The following is a 20,356-nucleotide window of genomic DNA, read 5'->3' on the forward strand; positions in this document are numbered from 1 at the left end:
TCCCCCAGTCTCCTCTCTTCTGCTGTTTAAGTTCCCCTGGCTCTAATAGTGGGTGCAACAAAAACACGTGATCTGGTCATTATCACATTGCTGTTTGTGGGAGCTTGCTGTGCACAAATTGGCTGCTTCATTTCCCACATTACAACAGTGACTACACTTCAAAAGTACTTCATTGGCTGAAAAGCGCTTTGAGACGTCCGGTGGTCATGTAAGGCGCTATATAAATGCAAGTCTTTCTTTTTATTCTGAAAATGACTGAATTGCCTCTGATCCAAGGGGAGTCAGGCAGAACGTTTGTTGGCGGGGTGAGGTGCGCCGGCCGGCGGGTTTAGCGCAGGGATGCGGGGCCGGAATGAAGATGGCGGCGCCCATGTGAGGGGAAAAAGCGGCTTCTTGTTGTTTAAAAGAGGAAGAAAACCGGGTTTAAAAACCCGCCGGAGCCGCGGAGAAAGAGCCGCCCTGGGAGTGGGCACCCGCTAGCCGCCGATAAGGCCCCGGAGTTGGGGTAAGTGGGGCCAGAGAGGCGCCGGGAGTGGGAATGACTGGGCGGGCTGGGCCCTGGAGACTCGGCCCAGGTCCCCCTCCTCTCCCCTCCCCCAGCCTCAGGCCCAAGACCCACATTCAGCCCAGTTCAACCTGAGCAGCACTTTCACATTCCACTCAAACTTCTCATTCACTTCAACCTCTTACACTCAGTCACACTTAAAAAAAATTAGCTCATTTTAACCCCTCTTTAATTTTATTGTAATCTATTTGATTCAAAAAAGACTTGATTATAATCTTTTAAATATAAATGTATTTTCTATTTTTAAATCTAACCTTACTAAAAGAAAGACTTGCATTGGTATAGCGCCTTTCATGACCACCGGACGTCTCAAAGTGCTTTACAGCCAATTAAGTTTCAACTGTAGTCACTGTTGTAATGTGGGAAATGCGGCAGCCAATTTGTGCACAGAAAGCTCCCACAAACAGCAATGTGATAATGACCAGATAATCTGTTTTTGTTATTGTTAGATCCGTGGTTCAGTGGGTATGCTATTATTAAATAATCACACGGATGCTGTACATTAACAATAAACAGGTCTTTACTGGAGGAGGGTAGTCTCTAGACTGGGGGTACAGAGGCATGCGCAAAGCTTATATACCGGTGTGGTCACTGCCGGTACTACAGTATAGAGGAGCTGTAAAAGTAGTTCTGACTTAAAGGCACATACACTACAATTCCTCCCCTTTTAGATTAGTAATACCCCTAATATTCAAATAACAATTAACATTTCAACATGTACATTAAACAACAAAAGTCCATTTATAGATTCAGTCTTTGGGGCGGCTTCCTGACCCTTTCGGGATAGCGCCTTTCCGGAGGTTCTTGTTCTTGGTGCAGAGGCGATTCTGACCCCTTTTCATTGGGTAGTTCATCGGGTTTCACTGGTACTGGGTCTGAAGTAGATGCTACCGGTATGTCAAGGTACTCGAGACATGGGGTTGACGCGTTCCTGTGACGCTAAGATCTGATCGACGTGGCGTCTCACAATGTTCTCCCTGACATCCACTGTGTACATTAATGGCCCCTGCCTTGTACATATCTTTCCGGGTTGCCATTTCTCTGTTTGATAGTCACGGGCCAAGATTGGTTGCCCTACATTGAAGCTCCTTGTTGGCTTCTCATTGTTGTGCTGGAATTGTTTGTCCTCAACATTTCTTCGCACATTTGGTCTGAGCAAGTCCAGACGAGATCTCAACCTTCGGTTAAAGAACATCATGGCCGGGGTCTGGTTGGTAACTGCATGTGTCGCGTTTCGGTAGGCTAATAAGAAATTGTCCATCTTATGCTGTAGTGGAATTTCATCGTCGCACATGGCCTTTATCGCCTTCTTAAAGGTTTGTACGAACCTCTCAGCCAATCCATTTGTGGCTGGATGATACGGGGCGGATGTGTAATGCCTTACCCCATTCCTTTTCATAAATTTTTGGAACTCGTCGGACACAAACTGTGGTCCATTATCAGAGCAAATCTGCTCTGGCAAACCGTTTCTGGCAAATATGGTCCGTAGGACTGCAATCATTTTCTCTGTAGTGGTTGAAGACACTTTTATCACCTCAGGCCACTTTGAATGAGCATCCACTGCTATTAAGAACATTGAGTCCATGAATGGACCAGCGAACTCAATATGCACCCATTGCCATGGAGAGGAGGGCCACTCGCATGGGTGTAGAGGGGCATGTGGTGGTGCATTTTGGACCTTCTGGCATCCTAAGCAGCTCTTAGTTAGGTCTTCGATTTGTTGATCGATTCCCGGCCACCACACATAAGCCCTAGCAAGGCTTTTCATTTTCACTCCCCCCAGATGACCTTCATGTAGCTCATTTAGCACTCTCTCCCTTAACTTGGGTGGAATCACCACTCTGGATCCACACATCACTGTCCCCTGGCATACTGACAGCTGTTCTCTTCTGGATGAGAATGCTGGCAACAGTGAGTCGCCATGTGTTGGCCATCCCCTCACCGTCAATTCATATACCCGCGACAGCGTTGGATCAATGTGGGTCTCCTCTATATCCGCGTTTGTTACTGGCAATCGTTCAATTATTAACGAATAAAATATCTCGATAGGGTCCACTGCTGGTGCTTCCTCCACAGTAGGCAGTGGCAGGCGCGATAGCCCATCAGCGTTCCCATGCTGTTTCGTGCCTTTATATTCTATTTCACATTGATTCGCCCCTAGAAACAGGGACCATCTTTGTAACCGCTGTGCAGTCATCACTGGAACGCCCTTCTTAGGATTAAAGATGGAGACAAGTGGTTGGTGGTCAGTCAGCAAGGTGAACTTCTGCCCATGCAGATAGTGGTTGAATTTTTTTACTCCCCATACTAGGCTGAGGGCCTCCCTGTCAATCTGGGCGTAGTTGCGCTCGGCTGAGGTTAGTGACCGAGACGCAAAGGCTACTGGCCTCTCCAGCCCGTCTGGGAATTTGTGCGACAGCACCGCTCCAATACCATAGGGTGATGCATCACATGCCAAATGTATTGGTAGTGCTGGGTTGAAATGGGCCAACATCTCTTTTGATGTGATCAATTCTTTGCACTTCTGGAAAGCTCGTCTACGTTCGTCATCCCACTTCCATGGTACCCCTGTTTGCAGTAGGGTGTTCAGCGGGTGTAATACCGTAGACAAATTTGGTAAGAACTTGTGGTAGTAGTTTACCAGCCCGAGGAACGACCTCAGTTGTGACACATTTTCCAGTGCTGGAGCCTTGACTACTGCCTCAATCTTGTCAGGGGACTTATGTAACCCCTCTTCATCAATGACGTGCCCACAATACGAGATCTGTTTCTGGAAAAACTCGCACTTGTGGCTATTAGCTCGTAGCCCATACTCCTTTAATCTGGTTAGCACCTTCTCCAAGTTGGCGAGGTGAACACCGTCATTTTCGCCCGTGACCAAGATGTCGTCCAAATAACACTGGGTCCCTGGAATCCCTTGCAGGACCTGATCCATCGCCCTTTGCCAGATAGCCGGAGCCGAGGCTACTCCAAACACCAGCCGGTAGTATTGATAGAGACCTTTATGAGTGTTGATCGTAAGGTATTGTTTCGAAGCTTCTTCTACCTCCATTTGCAAGTACGCCTGGGCTAGATCAATTTTGGTGAAGCATTTACCTCCAGATAGCGAGGCAAAAATATCCTCAATTCATGGAAGCGGATATTGCACCATGTGAAGGACTGGGTTCACTGTCACCTTAAAATCCCCACAGATGCGGACCTTCTTTGGTTCCCCAGGCGTATTACTCAACGACCTCTTCATTACAGGAACGATGGGTGTAGCCCACTCGCTCCAGTCCACTTTGGACAGTACTCCTGAACGTTCCAACCCTTCCAGCTCTGCTTCAACAGCTGGTCTGATCGCATAAGGCATTGGTCTGGCCTTCAGGAGCTTTGGGCTTGCATTTTCCTCTATTTTAATCATTGCTGTTATTCCTTTTAGTGTTCCTAGTCCCTCCTGGAACACTTCTTTTGCGTCAGTTAGCATTTTTGACAGTCGTCCAGGTGTGACGTCGTCATCCTTTTTGGCCTCAACCTTCAGTGCCTGTATGGAATGCCAATCTAATTGTATCTTCCGGATCCATTCACGTCCTAGCAGTGGTGGCCCTCCATTTGGCAATAGATATATATCCATTTTAGGTATTTCCTGGCCTTTATATGTCACTTTCGCCCTTATTTTTCCTTTGGGGTCGACTTTTTGCCCCGTATACATCTTCAAGACAATCTCTGTAGCTTTCAAGGGTATGTTTGAAAATAGCCGCTTGTAGTCTCTTTGACTTATGACTGTTAGAGCTGACCCTGTGTCCAATTCCATTTTCACTTGGACTCCGTCTATCTTGAGTGTAACCCAGATAGTCTGGTGATCCTCCATTTCTGTTATCTTATGTAGTTTCAGACAACCCAGCGCCTTGCTTCCGGAGTCTGTGTCACTTTTCTGTTCGTCTGAACCACTGTCCATCACCTGGTGTACCTTTTTGTACTTCTCCTGTGGAGATTTCTTACTGTTGGTTTTCTTCCCAGACCTGCAGACTCTTGCTATGTGTCCTGCTTTCCCACACTGTCTGCACACTTGGTCCTTGAACCAACAATCTTTCTGGTCATGTGTTGTTCTGCCGCAGCGATAGCACTTCCCTGTTCCATAGGACATTTCATTGGTGCCATATTCTTGCGGTCTCCGTTGTATCTCTGCAGCACCCCTTGCGGCTGCTTCGTGTGATACTACCATACTGAAAGCTTTGTCCAGCATAAGGTCCTTTTCTGATAGAAGCCGTTTCTGTGTTCCTTCACTTTGTAGCCCACACACAAACTTGTCCCTTAACGTATCTGCTAGTCCCGCTCCAAACTGGCAGTGTTTCGATAGCTTGCGCAGTTCCGTGAGGTACTCAGCATTGCTTTCATCTTTGTGTTGGTTCCTTTTATGGAACTTAAATCGTTCTGCTATCAGCAGCGGTGTGGGGTTTAAGTGGTCCTGTAGGATTTCTACTATGCTTTCAAAATTCTTGTTTACCGGCTTCTCTGGGGTTATTAGATTTCGCAGTAACCCATAAATTTTTGCACCCATGGAATTTAACAGAACCAGTGCTTTATTAGCATCTGGCACTTCAGTTGCCCTGCAGTACACCTCAATACGTTCCACATATGTCGCCCAATCTTCGACTTCATTGTCGAACGTAGAGATACTGCCACTCTTCGGCATCCTTGGGTGTGAGTTAACTGTCACAAATGGCGCCTCCCGCGCTTCCCCTTCTTCTCCGCTGGCACAAAATGGCGTCTCCCGCGCTTTCCTTCCTTCCCGCGCTCGCCATTCTTCTCCGCTGCGGCTTCTAAAAATGGCGCCTCCCGCGCTCTTCCTTCTTCTCCGCGGCTCAATGGCGTCTCCCCTTTCTTCGCCCCGTGGACCCTGTTCAGCCCGTGAGCCCTGGCTGTGCTCTGCGCGTTCTTCTTTTTATATTTTTCGACACCGCTCAGTCTAGAACCCGGCTGTTTCTTTACCCTCTCTCTCTCCGGTTTGTTTTCTTTTTCTCGATGCCGCTCGGTGTTCAACCCCCGGCTGCGCCCTGCGCTCTTCACCCTCTGTCTTACCCCGTCGACGCTGCTCGGCTTTCTCTCTGCCGTCGGTCGGCTCCAGCTGCCGCTGCTTGGGAAGGGTCTGCGCTGGACCTGTCGTCGGTCTCTTACTGCTCGTCATGGCTGGGGAACCAAGCCCGGCTCTCCACAGCCTCCCCTGCGAAGTTGAATCTCTGCCTGACTGCTGGGCGGTTGCTCGTGGTCGACGCCCGTGTTCCTGGCCTCGACTATTTTTTTTTTATGTTGCAGGTAGATTCGAATCGACACTCGTCGCCACTGTTAGATCCGTGGTTCAGTGGATATGCTATTATTAAATAATCACACGGATGCTGTACATTAACAATAAACAGGTCTTTACTGGAGGAGGGTAGTTTCTAGACTGGGGGTACAGAGGCATGCGCAAAGCTTATATACTGTAGTACCGGCAGTGTGGTCACTGCCGGTACAACAGTATACAGGAGCTGTAAAAGTAGTTCTGACTTAAAGGCACATACACTACTGTTATGTTGGTTGAGGGATAAATATTGGCCAAGACACTGGTGATAATTCCCCTACTCTTCTTCAAAATAGTGCCACGGGCTCTTTTACGTCCACCTGAGAGGGCAGACGGGGCCTCGGTTTAACATCTCATCTGAAAGACGGCACCTCCGACAGTGCAGCACTCCCTCAGCATGGCACTCAAGTGTCAGCCTGGATTTATATGCTGCAAGTCCCTGGAGTGGAACTTGAACCCTCAACCTTTTGACTCAGAGGTGAGTGTTGGCCATCGAAAAAGGTAGACACAGACAGACCCGGCTGCCAAGAGAGGACAGGATATGCTCTCACTGCAGTCAGGGAGTGGTGGAGACAGAGATGCGCTTCCTCACAGCTTGTGGAAAATATCAGGGCATCAGGGAGAATTTCGACCAAAAATTCACAAAAATATGCCCTGAATTCAGAAATTTGAATGACGACCAAAAACTCCCATACCTACTAGGGGAACAGAGAAACTGTGTAACCTTAGCGGCACACTATGTTACAGCTTGCCATAAACAGAGGGACAACCAGTAAACCTAAGAAAAGAGTATATACAAATTATACGAATGTATATTTATACACTCAGGGATATATCTGTTTATACACTGTATGAATAGATCTGCGTTTATGTGTTCAACCATAAATGTTTTTCGATGCTTTGGCAACATAAGATGTACCTTATCATGCCAATAAAGCGATTTGAATTGAATTGAATTGAGTGTGCTACCCACTGAGCCACAGATGACACTTTTAATTTTATTACTTTTAGATTTCATTAAAACATTTCAGCTACTTTAATCCGGGAAATTTATTTCCACTTTTTAATTGGCAGAAGAACGAAAGGCGACGTGAGGAAAGACTTTTTTACGCAGCGAGTGGTTAGGATCTGGAATTCACTGCCTGAAAGGGTGGTGGAGGCAGATTCAATCGTGGCTTTCAAAAGGGAATTGGATAAGTACCCGAAGGAAAAAGAATTTGCAGGGCTCCGGGGAAAGGGCGGAGGAGTGGGACTAGCTGAAGTGCTCTTTCCAAGTCGGGATGGTGTGTGACTTGGAGGGGAACTTGGAGGTGGTGGTGTTCCCATCCGCCTGCTGCCCTTGTTCTTCTAGGTGGTAGAGGTGGCGGGTTTGGGAGGTGCTGCTGAAGAAGCCTTGGTGAGTTGCTGCACTGCATCTTGTAGATGGTACACACTGCAGCCAGGGTACGCCGGTGGTGGAGGGAGTGAATGTTCAAGGTGGCGGATGGGATGCCAATCAAACGGGCTGCTTTGTCTTGGATGGTTTCGAGCTTCCTGTGTGTTGTTGGAGCTGCATTCATCCAGGCAAGTGGGAGATGGGGACGGGGGGAAGGCTGTTTGACCGGGCGGGGTGGTTGGAGGTCGGAGTTCATGTGATGATATCTCCAGGAATACCTGCAACCAAAGTTAGCAGCCCGAGTGAGCTGTGGGTCAGTGATCAGCGTGGGACGGGGTCCGGGGGGTCGGTGTTCAGTGTGGGACGTGGTCCGGGGGGCCAGTGATCAGTGTGGGACGGGGTCTGGGGGGGCGGTGATCAGTGTGGGACGGGGTCTGGGGGGTCAGTAATCAGTGTGGGTCGGGGTCCAGGGGGCGGTGATCAGTGTGGGACGGGGTCCGGGGGGGTGATCAGTGTGGGACGGGGTCCGGGGGGTCGGTGATCAGCGTGGGTCGGGGTCCGGGGGGGCGGTGATCAGTGTGGGACGGGGTCCGGGGGGTCGGTGATCAGTGTGGGTCGGGGTCTGGGGGGGCGGTGATCAGTGTGGGACGGGGTCCGGGGGGTCGGTGATCAGTGTGGGATGGGGACGGTGATGAATGGCGGACGGGATCAGGGTGTTTCTGGGTCGCGCTGTGACGTGACGCTGGGATTGTGACGGTTGAATTCTCACCTTTGCTCCGGTCTCTGATCCCCCCCAGACTCCCGGCCCCTCGGAAGGATGCATCTCACCGCTGCCCTCTGGATCCGTCATGGGCGAGTTTACCGTCGGATGGGGCTCGGACCCTGGTCCCGGATCGATATGTTGCGGAACCCTGTGACAGCGTTGGTGCGACACGAGAGGATTGAAACCACCCTGGCCCGGGCTGATGAGATGAGGTTTTACACTGAGAAGGTAATCACTTCCTCCCTTCGAACACCCCGTTTATCTTGTTCCTTCCTGCCGTCTGCCCAGGCTGCTGTTACTCTGCTTTCCTCCGAATCAACAACGTGCATTTATATAGCGCCTTTCAGGACCACCGGACGTCCTAAAGCGCTTTTCAGCCAATGAAGTACTTTTGAAGTGTAGTCACTGTTGTAATGTAGGAAATGCGGCAGGCAATTTGTGCACAGCAAGCTCCCACAAACTGCAATGTGACAATGACCAGATAATCTGTTTTATTGATATTGATTGAGCGATAAATATTGGCCAGGACACCGGGGATAACTCCACTGTCGGAGGTGCCGCCTTTCAGATGAGACGTTAAACCGAGGCCCCGTCTGCTCTCAGGTGGACGTAAAAGATCCCGCGGCACTAATTCGAAGAAGAGCAGGGGAGTTCTCCCCGGTGTCCTGGCCAATATTTATCCCTCAACCAACATCACTAGAAAACAGATTATCTGGTCATCATCACATTGCTGTTTGTGGGAGCTTGCTGTGTACAAATTGGCTGCCGCGTTTCCTACATTACAACAGTGACTACACTTCAAAAATACTTCATTGGCTGTAAATTGCTTTGGGATGTCTGGTGGTCGTGAAAGGCGCTATATTAATGCAAATCTTTCTTTTAAATGTACTGGGTCCAGTTCTAGACATAGAGACATAAGGGAGACATTCGACTACTAGGGGCATCACAGAGCAGAGCCACGAGACCGATCCCCGGCGCCAGAGGGACTGAGTTCTGTGGAGAGACTTGGCCTATTCAACCTGGAGAGGAGGCTCCCTAAAAGTGATCGTATTGAGGAATTTAAAAAACAATTTTTTCTGGGATGTGGGCGTCGCTGGCAAGGCCGGCATTTATTATCCATCCCTAATTGCCCTTGAGAAGGTGGTGGTGAGCCGCCTTCTTGAACCGCTGCAGTCCGTGTGGTGAAGGTGCTCCCACAGTGCTGTTAGGGAGGGAGTTCCAGGATTTTGACCCAGCGACGATGGAGGATCGGCCGATGTATCTCCAAGTCAGGGTGGTGTGTGACTTGGAGGGGAACTTGGAGGTGACGGTGTTCCAATGCGCCTGCTGCCCTTGTCCTTCTGGGCGGTAGAGGTGGCGGGTTTGGGAGGTGCTGCCGAAGAGGCCTTGGCGAGTTGCTGCAGTGCAATAGAAAGGGATGAATATCCGGAATGTTACTTCAAGTGAATCTGTGCGATTTGGACAAGGAGACACGGCTTCAAACTAGTTAAAGGTAACTCGGGCTGTTATCAGGAAGGTTTACTTCACACAGAGGGAGTGACCAACACTTGGAATGGACTGGCAGATAGAGGACTGGGGCACGAGGCACAATCCTGGAATGGGTTAAGGAACAATTGGAGGCAGCGATGGGCTGTTCTGGATGGGAGCATTAAGATGGGCCGAATGGCCTGCCACATCCGGAATGATCATCTGGAGTAGCTCGAATTCCCAAATTCAGGAGGTGGGATCTCCTGGAGGTGTAGCTAAAATACTCAACACTGACCTCCGAATGCTGGTTTTTAATTTGGATTTTCAAAAGCAGTCACCTAAAGGATATCGAAAGGGATCAAAGGAGGAATCTCGTCCTGTGCCTGATCGAAGCATCGCAGCAGACAAAGGAACCGGGTCCTGGAGCAGAGACACACCCAGGGCCCAGTGCAGGAGTGTCCTGGAGAATCCCTGCAGGAGTGTCCAGGGACTGACCAGGGATGGGACGCTATTGTTACATAGACAAGAGATTCGCATTTATATAGCGCCTTTCACATCCTCGGGACATCCCAAAGCTCTTCACAGCCAATGATGTACTTTTTGAAGCATGGTCACTGTTGTAATGTCGGTAACACAGCAGCCAATTGCGCACAGCAAGCTCCCACAAACAGCGATGTGATGGGAACACCACCACCTCCAAGTTCCCCTCCAAGACACACCATCCTGACTTGTAGATATATCGCTGTTCCTTCATTGTCGCTAGGTCAAAATCCTGCAACTCCCTCCCTAACAGCACTGTAGGAGTACCTTCACCACACGGACTGCAGCGGTTCAAGAAGGCGGCTCACCACCACCTTCTGAAGGACAACTAGGGATGGGCAATAAATGCCGGCCTTGCCAGCGAAGCCCACATCCCGTGAATGGATTAAAAATAAGACCAGAGCATCTGTTTTTAGTGATTATTGCTTGAGTGATAAATATTAACCGAGGACACCTGGGATAACTTCCCCTGGTCTTGTACCAATAGAGCCTGCAGAGTCTTTTACGTCCACCTAAGAGGGCAGATGGGGCCTCGGTTTAACGTCTTATCCGAAAGATGGCAGCTCCGACAGTGAGGCGCTCCCTCAGTACTGCCCCTCCGACAGTGCAGCGCTCCCTCAGTACTGCCCCTCCGACAGTGCGGCGCTCCCTCGGTACTGCCCCTCCGACACTGCAGCGCTCCGTCAGTACTGCCCCTCCAACAGTACGGCCCTCCGACAGTGCCCCTCCGACAGTGCAGCGCTCCCTCAGTACTGCCCCTCTGAGAGTGCGGCGCTCCCTCAGTACTGCCCCTCTGACAGTGCGGCACTCCCTTGTTGTGTCTGTGTATAATAAGACACAGACGGCAGGAGAACGGTGCAACAGGTGTTTACTGAACTTGGGTTACACTGGAACTGAGCTGTACAGATTACTACTCAGTGTTATATACAGGTGTGGTCACTGCCGGTACTGCAGTATACATGAGCTGAAAAAGATAGTTCCCCCCTTAAAGGTATGTACATTACAATTCCTCCCCTTTTAGATTAACAGTACTATAACACTCATTTAACAATTAAATATCAAACTAATTACAAATAACATGCAACATTAGCTGAAAATAGTCTGTTTATAGATTCAGTCTTTGGGGAGGCTTCCTGATCCTTTCTGGATAATGCCTTTCCCGAGTGTCTTGCTCTTGGTGCGGAGGTGATTCTGGCCCCCTGTCGTCGGTTGGTTCATCAGCTTCCGATGCTACTGTTTCTGGGGTAGGTGCGACCTGTATGTCGGGTTCCTCACCAGGTACGTATGGGCGAGGCATGGGGTTGACTTGTTCCTGTGACTCTAGGATCTGGTCAGCATGGCGTCTCACGATGCTCTCCCCAACGTCCACTGTGTACATTAGTGGGCCCTGCCGTGTGCATATCGTTCCTGGCTGCCATTTTTCTGTTCGGTAGTCGCGGGCCAAGACTGATTGCCCTACATTGAAGCTCCTTGTTGGCTTCTCATGGATGTGCTGGAATTGCTTATTCTCAACATCTCTTCATAAGTTTGGTCTGAGCAAATCCAGGCGAGATCTTAACCTTCAATTAAAGAACATCATGGCTGGGGCCTGGTTGGTGACTGCATGTGTCACATTCCGGTAGGCTAACAGGAAATTGTCCATCTTGTGCTGCAGCGGAATGTTGTCATTGTACATAGCCTTTATTGCCTTCTTAAAGGTTTGTACGAACCTCTCAGCCAATCCATTTGTGGCTGGGTGATACGGGGCGGATGTGTAATGCCTTACCCCATTCTTTTTCAAGAACCTCCGGAACTCTTCGGACACAAACTGTGGTCCGTTGTCGGAGCAAATCTGTTCTGGCAAGCCATTCCTGGCAAAAATGGTCCGTAGGACTGCAATAGTTTTCTCCGTGGTGGTGGAGGACATTTTGATGACCTCAGGCCATTTCGAGTGCGCATCCACGGCTATTAAAAACATTGAGTCCATGAATGATCCAGCAAAATCAATATGCACCCGTTGCCATGGAGATGAGGGCCACTCCCATGGGTGTAGAGGGGCCTGTGGTGGTGCATTTTGGACTTTCTGGCATCCTGAGCAGCTCTTGGTCAGGTCCTCGATTTCTTTATCGATTCCCGGCCACCACACAAACGCCCTGGCTAGGCTTTTCATTTTTACCCCTCCCAGATGACCCTCATGAAGCTCATTGAGCACTCTATCACTCAACTTGGGTGGAATTACCACTCGGGATCCACACATCAAGGTCCCCCGGCACACTGACAGCTGTTCTCTCCTTGTCGAGAATGCTGGCAATAGTGAGTCACCATGTGCTGGCCTCCCTTCACTGTCAAGTCATATACCCGAGAAAGTGTCGGGTCATTTCGGGTTTCCTTTTCGATACACGCGTTAGTTACCGGTAGGTATTCGACTATAGTCGAATGGAATATTTCGACAGGACCCACTGCAGGTGCTTCCTCCACAGTAGGCAGTGGCAGGCGTGATAGCCCATCAGCGTTTCCATGCTGTTTCGTGCCCTTATATTCAATTTCATAGTGGTGCGCTCCTAGAAAAAGTGACCATCTTTGTAGCCGTTGCGCAGTCATCACCGGAACGCCCTTCTTTGGGTTAAAGATGGAGACAAGAGGCTGGTGATCAGTCAGCAAGGTGAATTTCTGCCCGTGCAGATAGTGATTGAACGTTTTCACTCCCCACACTAGGCTGAGGGCCTCCCTGTCAATCTGGGCGTAGTTACGCTCGGCTGAGGTTAGTGATCGTGATGCAAAGGCTATTGGCCTCTCTGAGCCATCAAAGAATTTGTGCGACAACACCGCTCCAATGCCGTAGGGTGACGCATCACATGCCAACCGAATTGGTAGTGCTGGATTGTAATGGGCCAATACCTCTTTCGAAGTGATTAGGGTTTTGCTCTTCTGGAAAGCACGTCTACATTCGTCACTCCACTTCCATGGCACCCCAGTTTGCAGTAGGGTGTTCAGTGGGTGTAGTATTGTAGACAAATTTGGCAAGAACTTATGGTAGTAGTTTACCAGCCCGAGGAACGACCTCAGTTGTGACACATTTTCCGGTGCTGGAGCCTTGACTACTGCCTCAATCTTCTCTGGGGACTTATGTAATCCCTCTTCATCAATAACATGGCCACAATACGAGATCTGTTTTCTGAAAAACTCGCATTTGGGGCGGTTGGCTCGGAGCCCATATTCCTGCAATCTAGTGAGCAGCTGCTCCAGGTTGGCAAGGTGATCACTGTCATTTTCGCCCGTAACCAGGATGTCGTCCAAATAACACTGGGTCCCCGGGATCCCTTGCAGGACTTGTTCCATTGCCCTCTGCCAAATAGCCGGGGCCGATGCTACCCCGAATACCAGTCGATTGTACTGGTAAAGGCCTTTGTGAGTGTTTATCGTGAGGTATTTTCTAGATGCTTCTTCCACCTCCATTTGTAGATACGCTTGGGCCAGATCAATCTTTGTAAAACGTTTCCCTCCAGATAGTGAGGCGAAAATATCTTCTATCCGCGGAAGTGGGTACTGTACTGTGTGCAGGACTGGGTTCACAGTTACCTTGAAGTCCCCACAGATGCGAACCTTCTTTGGCTCCCCAGGCGTGCTGCTCAATGCTTTCTTCATTACAGGAACGATGGGTGTGGCCCACTCGTTCCAGTCCACCTTGGACAGCACACCCGAACGCTCCAGACTCTCCAGTTCAGCTTCAACGGCTGGGCGGATTGCGTATAGCACCGGTCTGGCCTTGAAAAATGTTGGGTTTGCGTTATCCTCAATCTTTATGGTTGCCTTTACTCCTTTTAGAGTCCCAAGTCCTTGTTGGAACACCTCTTCCGCGTCAGATAGAATTTGTGACAGACGTCCAGGTGCGACGTCATCATCCTTTTTGTCAGTCACAGTTAGCGCCAGAATGGAATGCCAATCCAATTGTATTTTTCGGATCCATTCACGTCCCAATAATGGTGGTCCTCCATCTCGTAGTATATACATATATAGTTTCTGTGTTTCCTTGCTGTTATATTTAACTGGCACCCTTATTCTTCCTCTGGGGTAGACCTTTTGCCCCGTGTATGTCTTCAATACAATGGACGTGTCCTTTAAGGGTATGTGTGAGAATAGCCGCTCATAGTCTTGTCGATTCATGACAGTTAGGGCTGATCCTGTGTCCAATTCCATCTTTACTGGGGACCCTGCTATCATGAGGGTGACCCAAATGGTTCGGTGATCTTCCTTTGCGATCATGTTGTGTAACTTTAGACAACTTAGTCTCCTGCTCCTGGAGTCCTTATCACTCCCCTGATCTTCCGAACTACTGTCTGTCAGTTTCTTTACTTTCCTGCACTGTTCCTTAGTAGTTCTTGTCGTGTTGGTTTTCTTTCCCGACCTGCAGACTCTAGCTATATGTTCCACTTTTCCGCATTGCCTGCATACTTTGTCCTTAAACCAGCAGTCCTTCTGCTCATGGGTTGTTCTGCCACAGCGATAGCACTTTTCTGCTCCATACGCCATTTCGTTAGCGCTGTATTCTTGTGGTTTCTGTTGTATTTCCACAGCTCTCCGTGCTGCTGCTTCATAGGATACTGCCACGCTGAAAGCCTGTTCTAGCGTCAGGTCCTTTTTTGAAAGTAGTCGTTTCTGGGTTCCTTCACTCTGGAGCCCGCAGACAAACTTATCCCGCAAGGTGTCTGCCAGTCCTGCTCCGAACTGGCAGTGCTTCGATAACTTGCGTAGTTCCGTAAGATAGTCAGCATTGCTCTCATCTTTGTGTTGGTTTCTTTTATGGAACTTGAATCTTTCTGCTATCAGCAGCGGTGTAGGGTTTAGGTGTTCCTGTAAGGTATTAACAATCTCCTCAAAACTTTTCTCCATTGGTTTAGCTGGGGTAATTAAATTCCGCAATAGGCCATACGTACTCGCGCCCATCAAATTCAATAATACCGACGCCCTCTTTCCATCGGCCACCTCATTTGCCTTGCAGTACACTTCAATTATTTCCACATACGTGGGCCAGTCTTCTACCTCGTTGTCGAAAGCAGTGATACTGCCACTTTTCGGCATCTTGGGTGATTTAAAATGGTGCCTCCCGTGCTTTTTCTTCTTCCCCAATGGAATAAAATGGCGCCTCCCGCGCTTTTCCTTCTTCCCCAACGGGATAAAATGGCGCCTCCCATGCTTTTCCTTCTTCCCCTTGCTGCCGCGCTGCTCCTAGCGTTCTACGGGGTAATGGCAGCGACCCGCGGCTTCGGCGCGTCTCGCTTTCCTTCCCCCCCGTTTATTTTCTCTCTGCTGCCCGGTTCTTGAGCACCGACCGCACCCTGTGCGCTCCACCCTCTCTCTCTCTTGTTTTCTTTTCCCGGCGATGCTACGCAGCCCGTTTTGTAGAGCCGCTCGCTCGAGCTTGAGCCCGCCGCAGTCCAGAAGGGTCAGCGCACTACCTGCTACCAGCACGATTTGCTGGAACACCTTAACTGGAGAGCCAAGCACAGCTCTCCACAGTCTCTCCCGCAATTCTCCGAACACCGATGAATTCTTTGGGCGGTTGCCCGCGGTCGACGCCCGTTGCTCAGACTACGACCTCCAAGAAACCTCCTCTCAGGGCGAGATCCCCGTGAGATGATGCCACACTGCAGGTGATTTCGAACTTACTCATCGCCACTGTAAAGTCCGCGCCTCAATAATACACGGACTTCGGGAGAACAGTTTAACAGGTACTTTACTGAACAGGAGGCAACGTCATACTGAAATACAGAAGCTTGCTAGGGCCTTTTATACAGGGGTGGTCACTGCCGGTACTGCAGTCTAAAACCAGTTCTTCCCTTAAAGGTACATACACAACAAGGAGATTATTTTTTTTACACAGCGAGTTGTTGTGATCTGGAACGCGCTGCCTGAAAGGCCGGTGGAAGCAGATTCAATAATAACTTTCAAAAGGGAATTGGATAAATACTTGAAAAGGAAACATTTTCCGGGCTCGGGGGAAAGAGCAGGGGAGTGGGTCCAAAGAGCCAGCACAGGCACGATGGAGAGAGCGGGGCAGTGGGATGGGTTTGGGGATTGCTCGCATACAGAAGGAGGGCAGGCTGGAGGGGCTGACTGGCCTTTGTCTGTGCTGGGAAGGAGCCTGCGGGTTTGACTGATCTGCCCTTGCTTTCCAGCTGGTGGATTACGCCAAGCGAGGGGACACGGACGAGAAAGCCATGAAGATGGCCGACTTCTGGCTGACGGTCAGTATCTCTGGCGCGGGGCTGGGGGTGGGGGGGCCCGCGGGGTCTTCGAGGTCGGCCTGTGTCGCGAGCGTCTCTCTGCCACGCCCGCGATCTCGCCGCGCTGGCCATCGCAAAGTGCCTTGGCTACTTGCAATTCTATAGCGCCTTTGACTACCTCAGGATGTCCCACAGCACCTTACAGCCAATGAAGTACTTTTTTTTGAAGTGTAGTCACTGTTGTAATGTAGGAAACCCGGCAGCCAATTTGTGCACAGCAAGCTCCCACAAACAGAAATGTGATCATCACCAGATGTTGGTTGAGGGATAAATATTGGTCAGAGGACAACGAGGAGAACTCCCCTGCTCCTCTTCAAAATAGTGGCTGCGGGATCTTTTCCATTCACTTGAGAGGGCAGACGGAGCCTCGTGTTTAACCTCTCATCTGAAAGGTGACACCTCTGACAGTGAATCGCTCTGACAGTGTGGCGCTCCCTCAGTGCTGCCCCTCCGACAGTGTGATGCTCCCTCAGTACTGACCCTCCGACAGCGCGGCGCTCCCTCAGTACTGACCCTCTGACAGTGCAGCGCTCCCTCAGTACTGACCCTCCGACAGTGCAGCGCTCCCTCAGTACTGACCCTCCGACAGTACGGCCCTCCCTCAGTACTGCCACTCCGACAGTGCTCCTCCAACAGTGCAGCGCTCCCTCAGCACTGCTCCTCCAACAGTGCCCCTCCAACAGTGCGGCGCTCCCTCAGTACTGCCCCTCCGACAGTGCAGCACTCCCTCAGCACTGCTCTTCTGACAGTGCAGCGCTCCCTCAGTACTGCCCCTCCGACAGTGCTGCGCTCCCCCAGTACTGTCCCTCTGACAGTGCGGTGCTCATTCAGTACTGCCCCTCTGACAGTGCAGCGCTCCCTCAGTACTGCCCCTACTACAGTGCAGCGCTCCCTCAGTACTGCCCCTCCGACAGTGTGGTGCTCCCTCATTACTGCGCTGGGAGTGTCGGCCTGGATTATGGACTGAAGTTTCTGGAGTGAGACTCGAACCGACCACCTTCTGACTCGGAGACGAGAGCGAGTGCTACCCACTGAGCCAGAGAGGTAACTTGAGATCCTGGGACTATTTGCACTGGAGCAGAGAAGGCTAAGAGGAGATTTAATAGGGTTTTTAAAAATGATAATGAGTTTTGATGGAGTGAATAGGGACAATAAATTTCATGTGCTCGGGGAGTCAGTGACGTGAGCCCATCAATTTAACGAGTGTTCTGAGAGGGATTAGTAGAAATTTCTGTACACAGAGGTGTTGAAGCACGGAATGCTCCCATAGAATCTCACAGCACAGAAGGAGGCCATTCGGCCCCTCGTGCCTGTGCCGGCCCTTTGAAGAGCTCTCCAATTAGTTCCCACTCCCCCTGCTCTTTCCCCAGAGCCCTGCAAATATCTCCTTTTCAAGTATTTATCCAATTCCCTTTTGAAAGTTACTATTGAATCTGCTTCCACCGCCCTTTCAGGCAGCGTATTCCAGATCACAACAACTCGCTGCGTAAAAAAAATAATCTCATCTCCCCTCTGGTTCTTTTGGCAATTATTTTAACTCTGTGTCCTCTGGTTACCGACCCTCCTGCCAGTGGGAACAGTTTCTCCTCATTTACTCGATCAAAACCCCTCATGATTTTGAACGCCGCTCTTTACCAGAATGGTTCCAGGGATGAGGGGCTTCAGTTATGTGGAGAGACTGGAGGAGCTGGGATTCCTCTCCTCAGAGCAGAGAAGGTTAAGGGGAAGATTGTGTTCAAAATCATAAATGGTTTTGAGAGTAAATGAGGAGAAACTGTTTCCAGTGGTAGAAGGGTCGGTAACCAGAGGACACAGATTGAAGGTGATTGGTTAAAGAACCAGAGGGGAGATGAGGAATTATTTTTACACAGCGAGTTGTTGTGATCTGGAATGCGCTGCCTGAAAGGCCGGTGGAAGCAGATTCAATAATAACTTTCAAAAGGGAATTGGATAAATACTTGAAAAGGAAACATTTTCCGGGCTCTGGGGAAAGAGCAGGGGAGTGGGTCCAAAGAGCCAGCACAGGCACGATGGGCCGAATGGCCTCCTCCTGCACTGTATCATTCTGTGATTCTGTTAAATCTGCCCTAAACCTTCTCTGCTCGAAGAACAATCCCAGCTTCTCCAATCCTCCATGTCACTGAAGCCATGGGGAGGAGGCGAGACCATGGCCTCTGTAAAAGGGGGAATTTGGGATCAATATTTGTCGATGGAGAGAGCGGGGCAGTGGGATGGGTTTGGGGATTGCTCGCGTACAGAAGGAGGGGCCGACTGGCCTCTGTCTGTGCTGGGAATGAGCCTGCGGGTTTGACTGATCTGCCCTTGCTTTCCAGCTAGTGGATTACGCCAAGCGAGGGGACACGGACGAGAAAGCCATGAAAATGGCCGACTTCTGGCTGACGGTCAGTATCTCTGGCGCGGGGCTGTGGGTGGGGCGGCCCGCAGGGTCTTCGGGGTCGGCCTGTGTCATGAGCGTCACTCTGCCACGCCCATGATCTCGCCGCGCTGCCCATCGCAAAGCGCCTTGGCGACGCTGCAGTTTGACTGGGACCCTCCCTGGGCTGTGGGAGACGGGAGCTTCGAGCAGTCTTCCTGATCCCGACTGCGATCCAGTGGCCTCCTTCGTCCTCCCCTCACTCATTTCCACCTCCCTCCCAACGTGGTTTGAAAGGCTGCGCCCGTGTGTGAATGGTCACACATGCTGCACCAGTTGCGATAGCTCACATGGTGGAACAGCCCGCTGGATGAAATGGACACCTTCGCGTCAGATTTACAAATGCCCTTTCGGCTCTTCTCTTCCCACTCTTGTCCTAAATACCCGGTTGTGAGTGGTTTTTGTACAGAGCTCACTCCCCGGCCCCCCACCCCACCAGTCCTGCAACCCTGGGCTCCAGGCTACTGACCAATCGGCCGGCTCCGCACAGACCGGGAACTTTCAATCCACTGCACAGCAAGTCACTGCTCCAACTCGCCCCGAGTGAGTCTTTGATTGAAGAAAGAAAGACTTGCATTTCTATAGCGCCTTTCAATACAATACAATACAAATCGCTTTATTGGCATGATAAGGTACATCTTATGTTGCCAAAGCATCAAAATACATTTATGGTTGAACACATAAACGCGGTTCCATTCATACAGTGTATAAACAGGTATATCCCTGAGTTTATAAATATATTTTCGCCTTGTTTATATATATTCTTGTCTTAGTTTACTGGTTGTCCCTCTGTTCATGGCAAGCTGTAACATAGTGTGCCGCCAGTGTTACACAGCTTCTCTCCTCCCCCAGTAGGAATGGGAGTTTTTGGTTGTCAGTCAGATTTCTGAATTCAGGGCATATTTGTGAGAATTTTTGATAGAAATTCTCTCTGATGCCCTGATATTTTCCACAGGCTGTGAGGAAGTGCATCTCTGTCTCAACTACCTCAGCGCCTTACAGCCAATGAAGTACTTTTTTTTGAAATGTAGTCACTGTTATAATGTAGGAAACCCGGCAGCCAGTTTGTGCACAGCAAGCTCCCACAAACAGAAATGTGATCATCACCAGATGTTGGTTGAGGGATAAATATTGGCCTTCGGACAGCGGGGAGAACTGCCCTGCTCCTCTTTGAAATATTGGCGCAGGATCTTTTATATCCACCTGAGAGGGCAGATGGGGCCTCGGGTTTAACCTCTCATCTGAAAGATGACACCTCTGACAGTGCAGCACTCCCTCAGTACTGCCCCTCCGACAGTGCAGCGCTCCCTCAGTACTGCCCCTCCGATAGTGCAGCGCTCCCTCAGTACTGCCCCTCCAACAGTGCGGCGCTCCCTCAGTACTGCCCCTCCGACAGTGTGGCGCTCCCTCAGTACTGCTCCTCCGACAGTGCAGCGCTCCCTCAGTACTGCCCCTCCGACAGTGCGGCACTCCCTCAGTACTGCCCCTCCGACAGTGCTGCGCTCCCTCAATACTGCCCCTCCGAAAGTGCAGCGCTCCCTCAGTACTGACCCTCCGACAGTGCGATGCTCCCTCAGTACTGCCTCTCCGACAGTGCGGCGTGCCCTCAGTACTGCCATTCCGACAGTG

At 50.4% G+C, this 20,356-nt stretch overlaps 1 protein-coding gene across 1 annotated transcript; it reads left to right on the forward strand.

The window, feature by feature from the left end:
* The first annotated feature begins 424 nt into the window (after positions 1-424).
* On the forward strand, positions 425-18,788 carry LOC147109860 (large ribosomal subunit protein bL17m-like). The gene is made up of 4 exons (XM_086002404.1): positions 425-505; positions 8,058-8,251; positions 16,186-16,254; positions 18,627-18,788. The coding sequence occupies exons 2-4, from the start codon at positions 8,078-8,080 to the stop codon at positions 18,786-18,788; spliced, it is 405 nt and encodes a 134-aa protein (XP_085858530.1). The 5' UTR covers positions 425-505; positions 8,058-8,077.
* Positions 18,789-20,356: the final 1,568 nt, after the last annotated feature.

Source organism: Somniosus microcephalus, chromosome 12 (genome assembly GCF_052327205.1).
Source record: "Somniosus microcephalus isolate GS21.2 chromosome 12, FLI_Smic_1.0, whole genome shotgun sequence".
Classification (NCBI taxonomy): domain Eukaryota; kingdom Metazoa; phylum Chordata; class Chondrichthyes; order Squaliformes; family Somniosidae; genus Somniosus; species Somniosus microcephalus.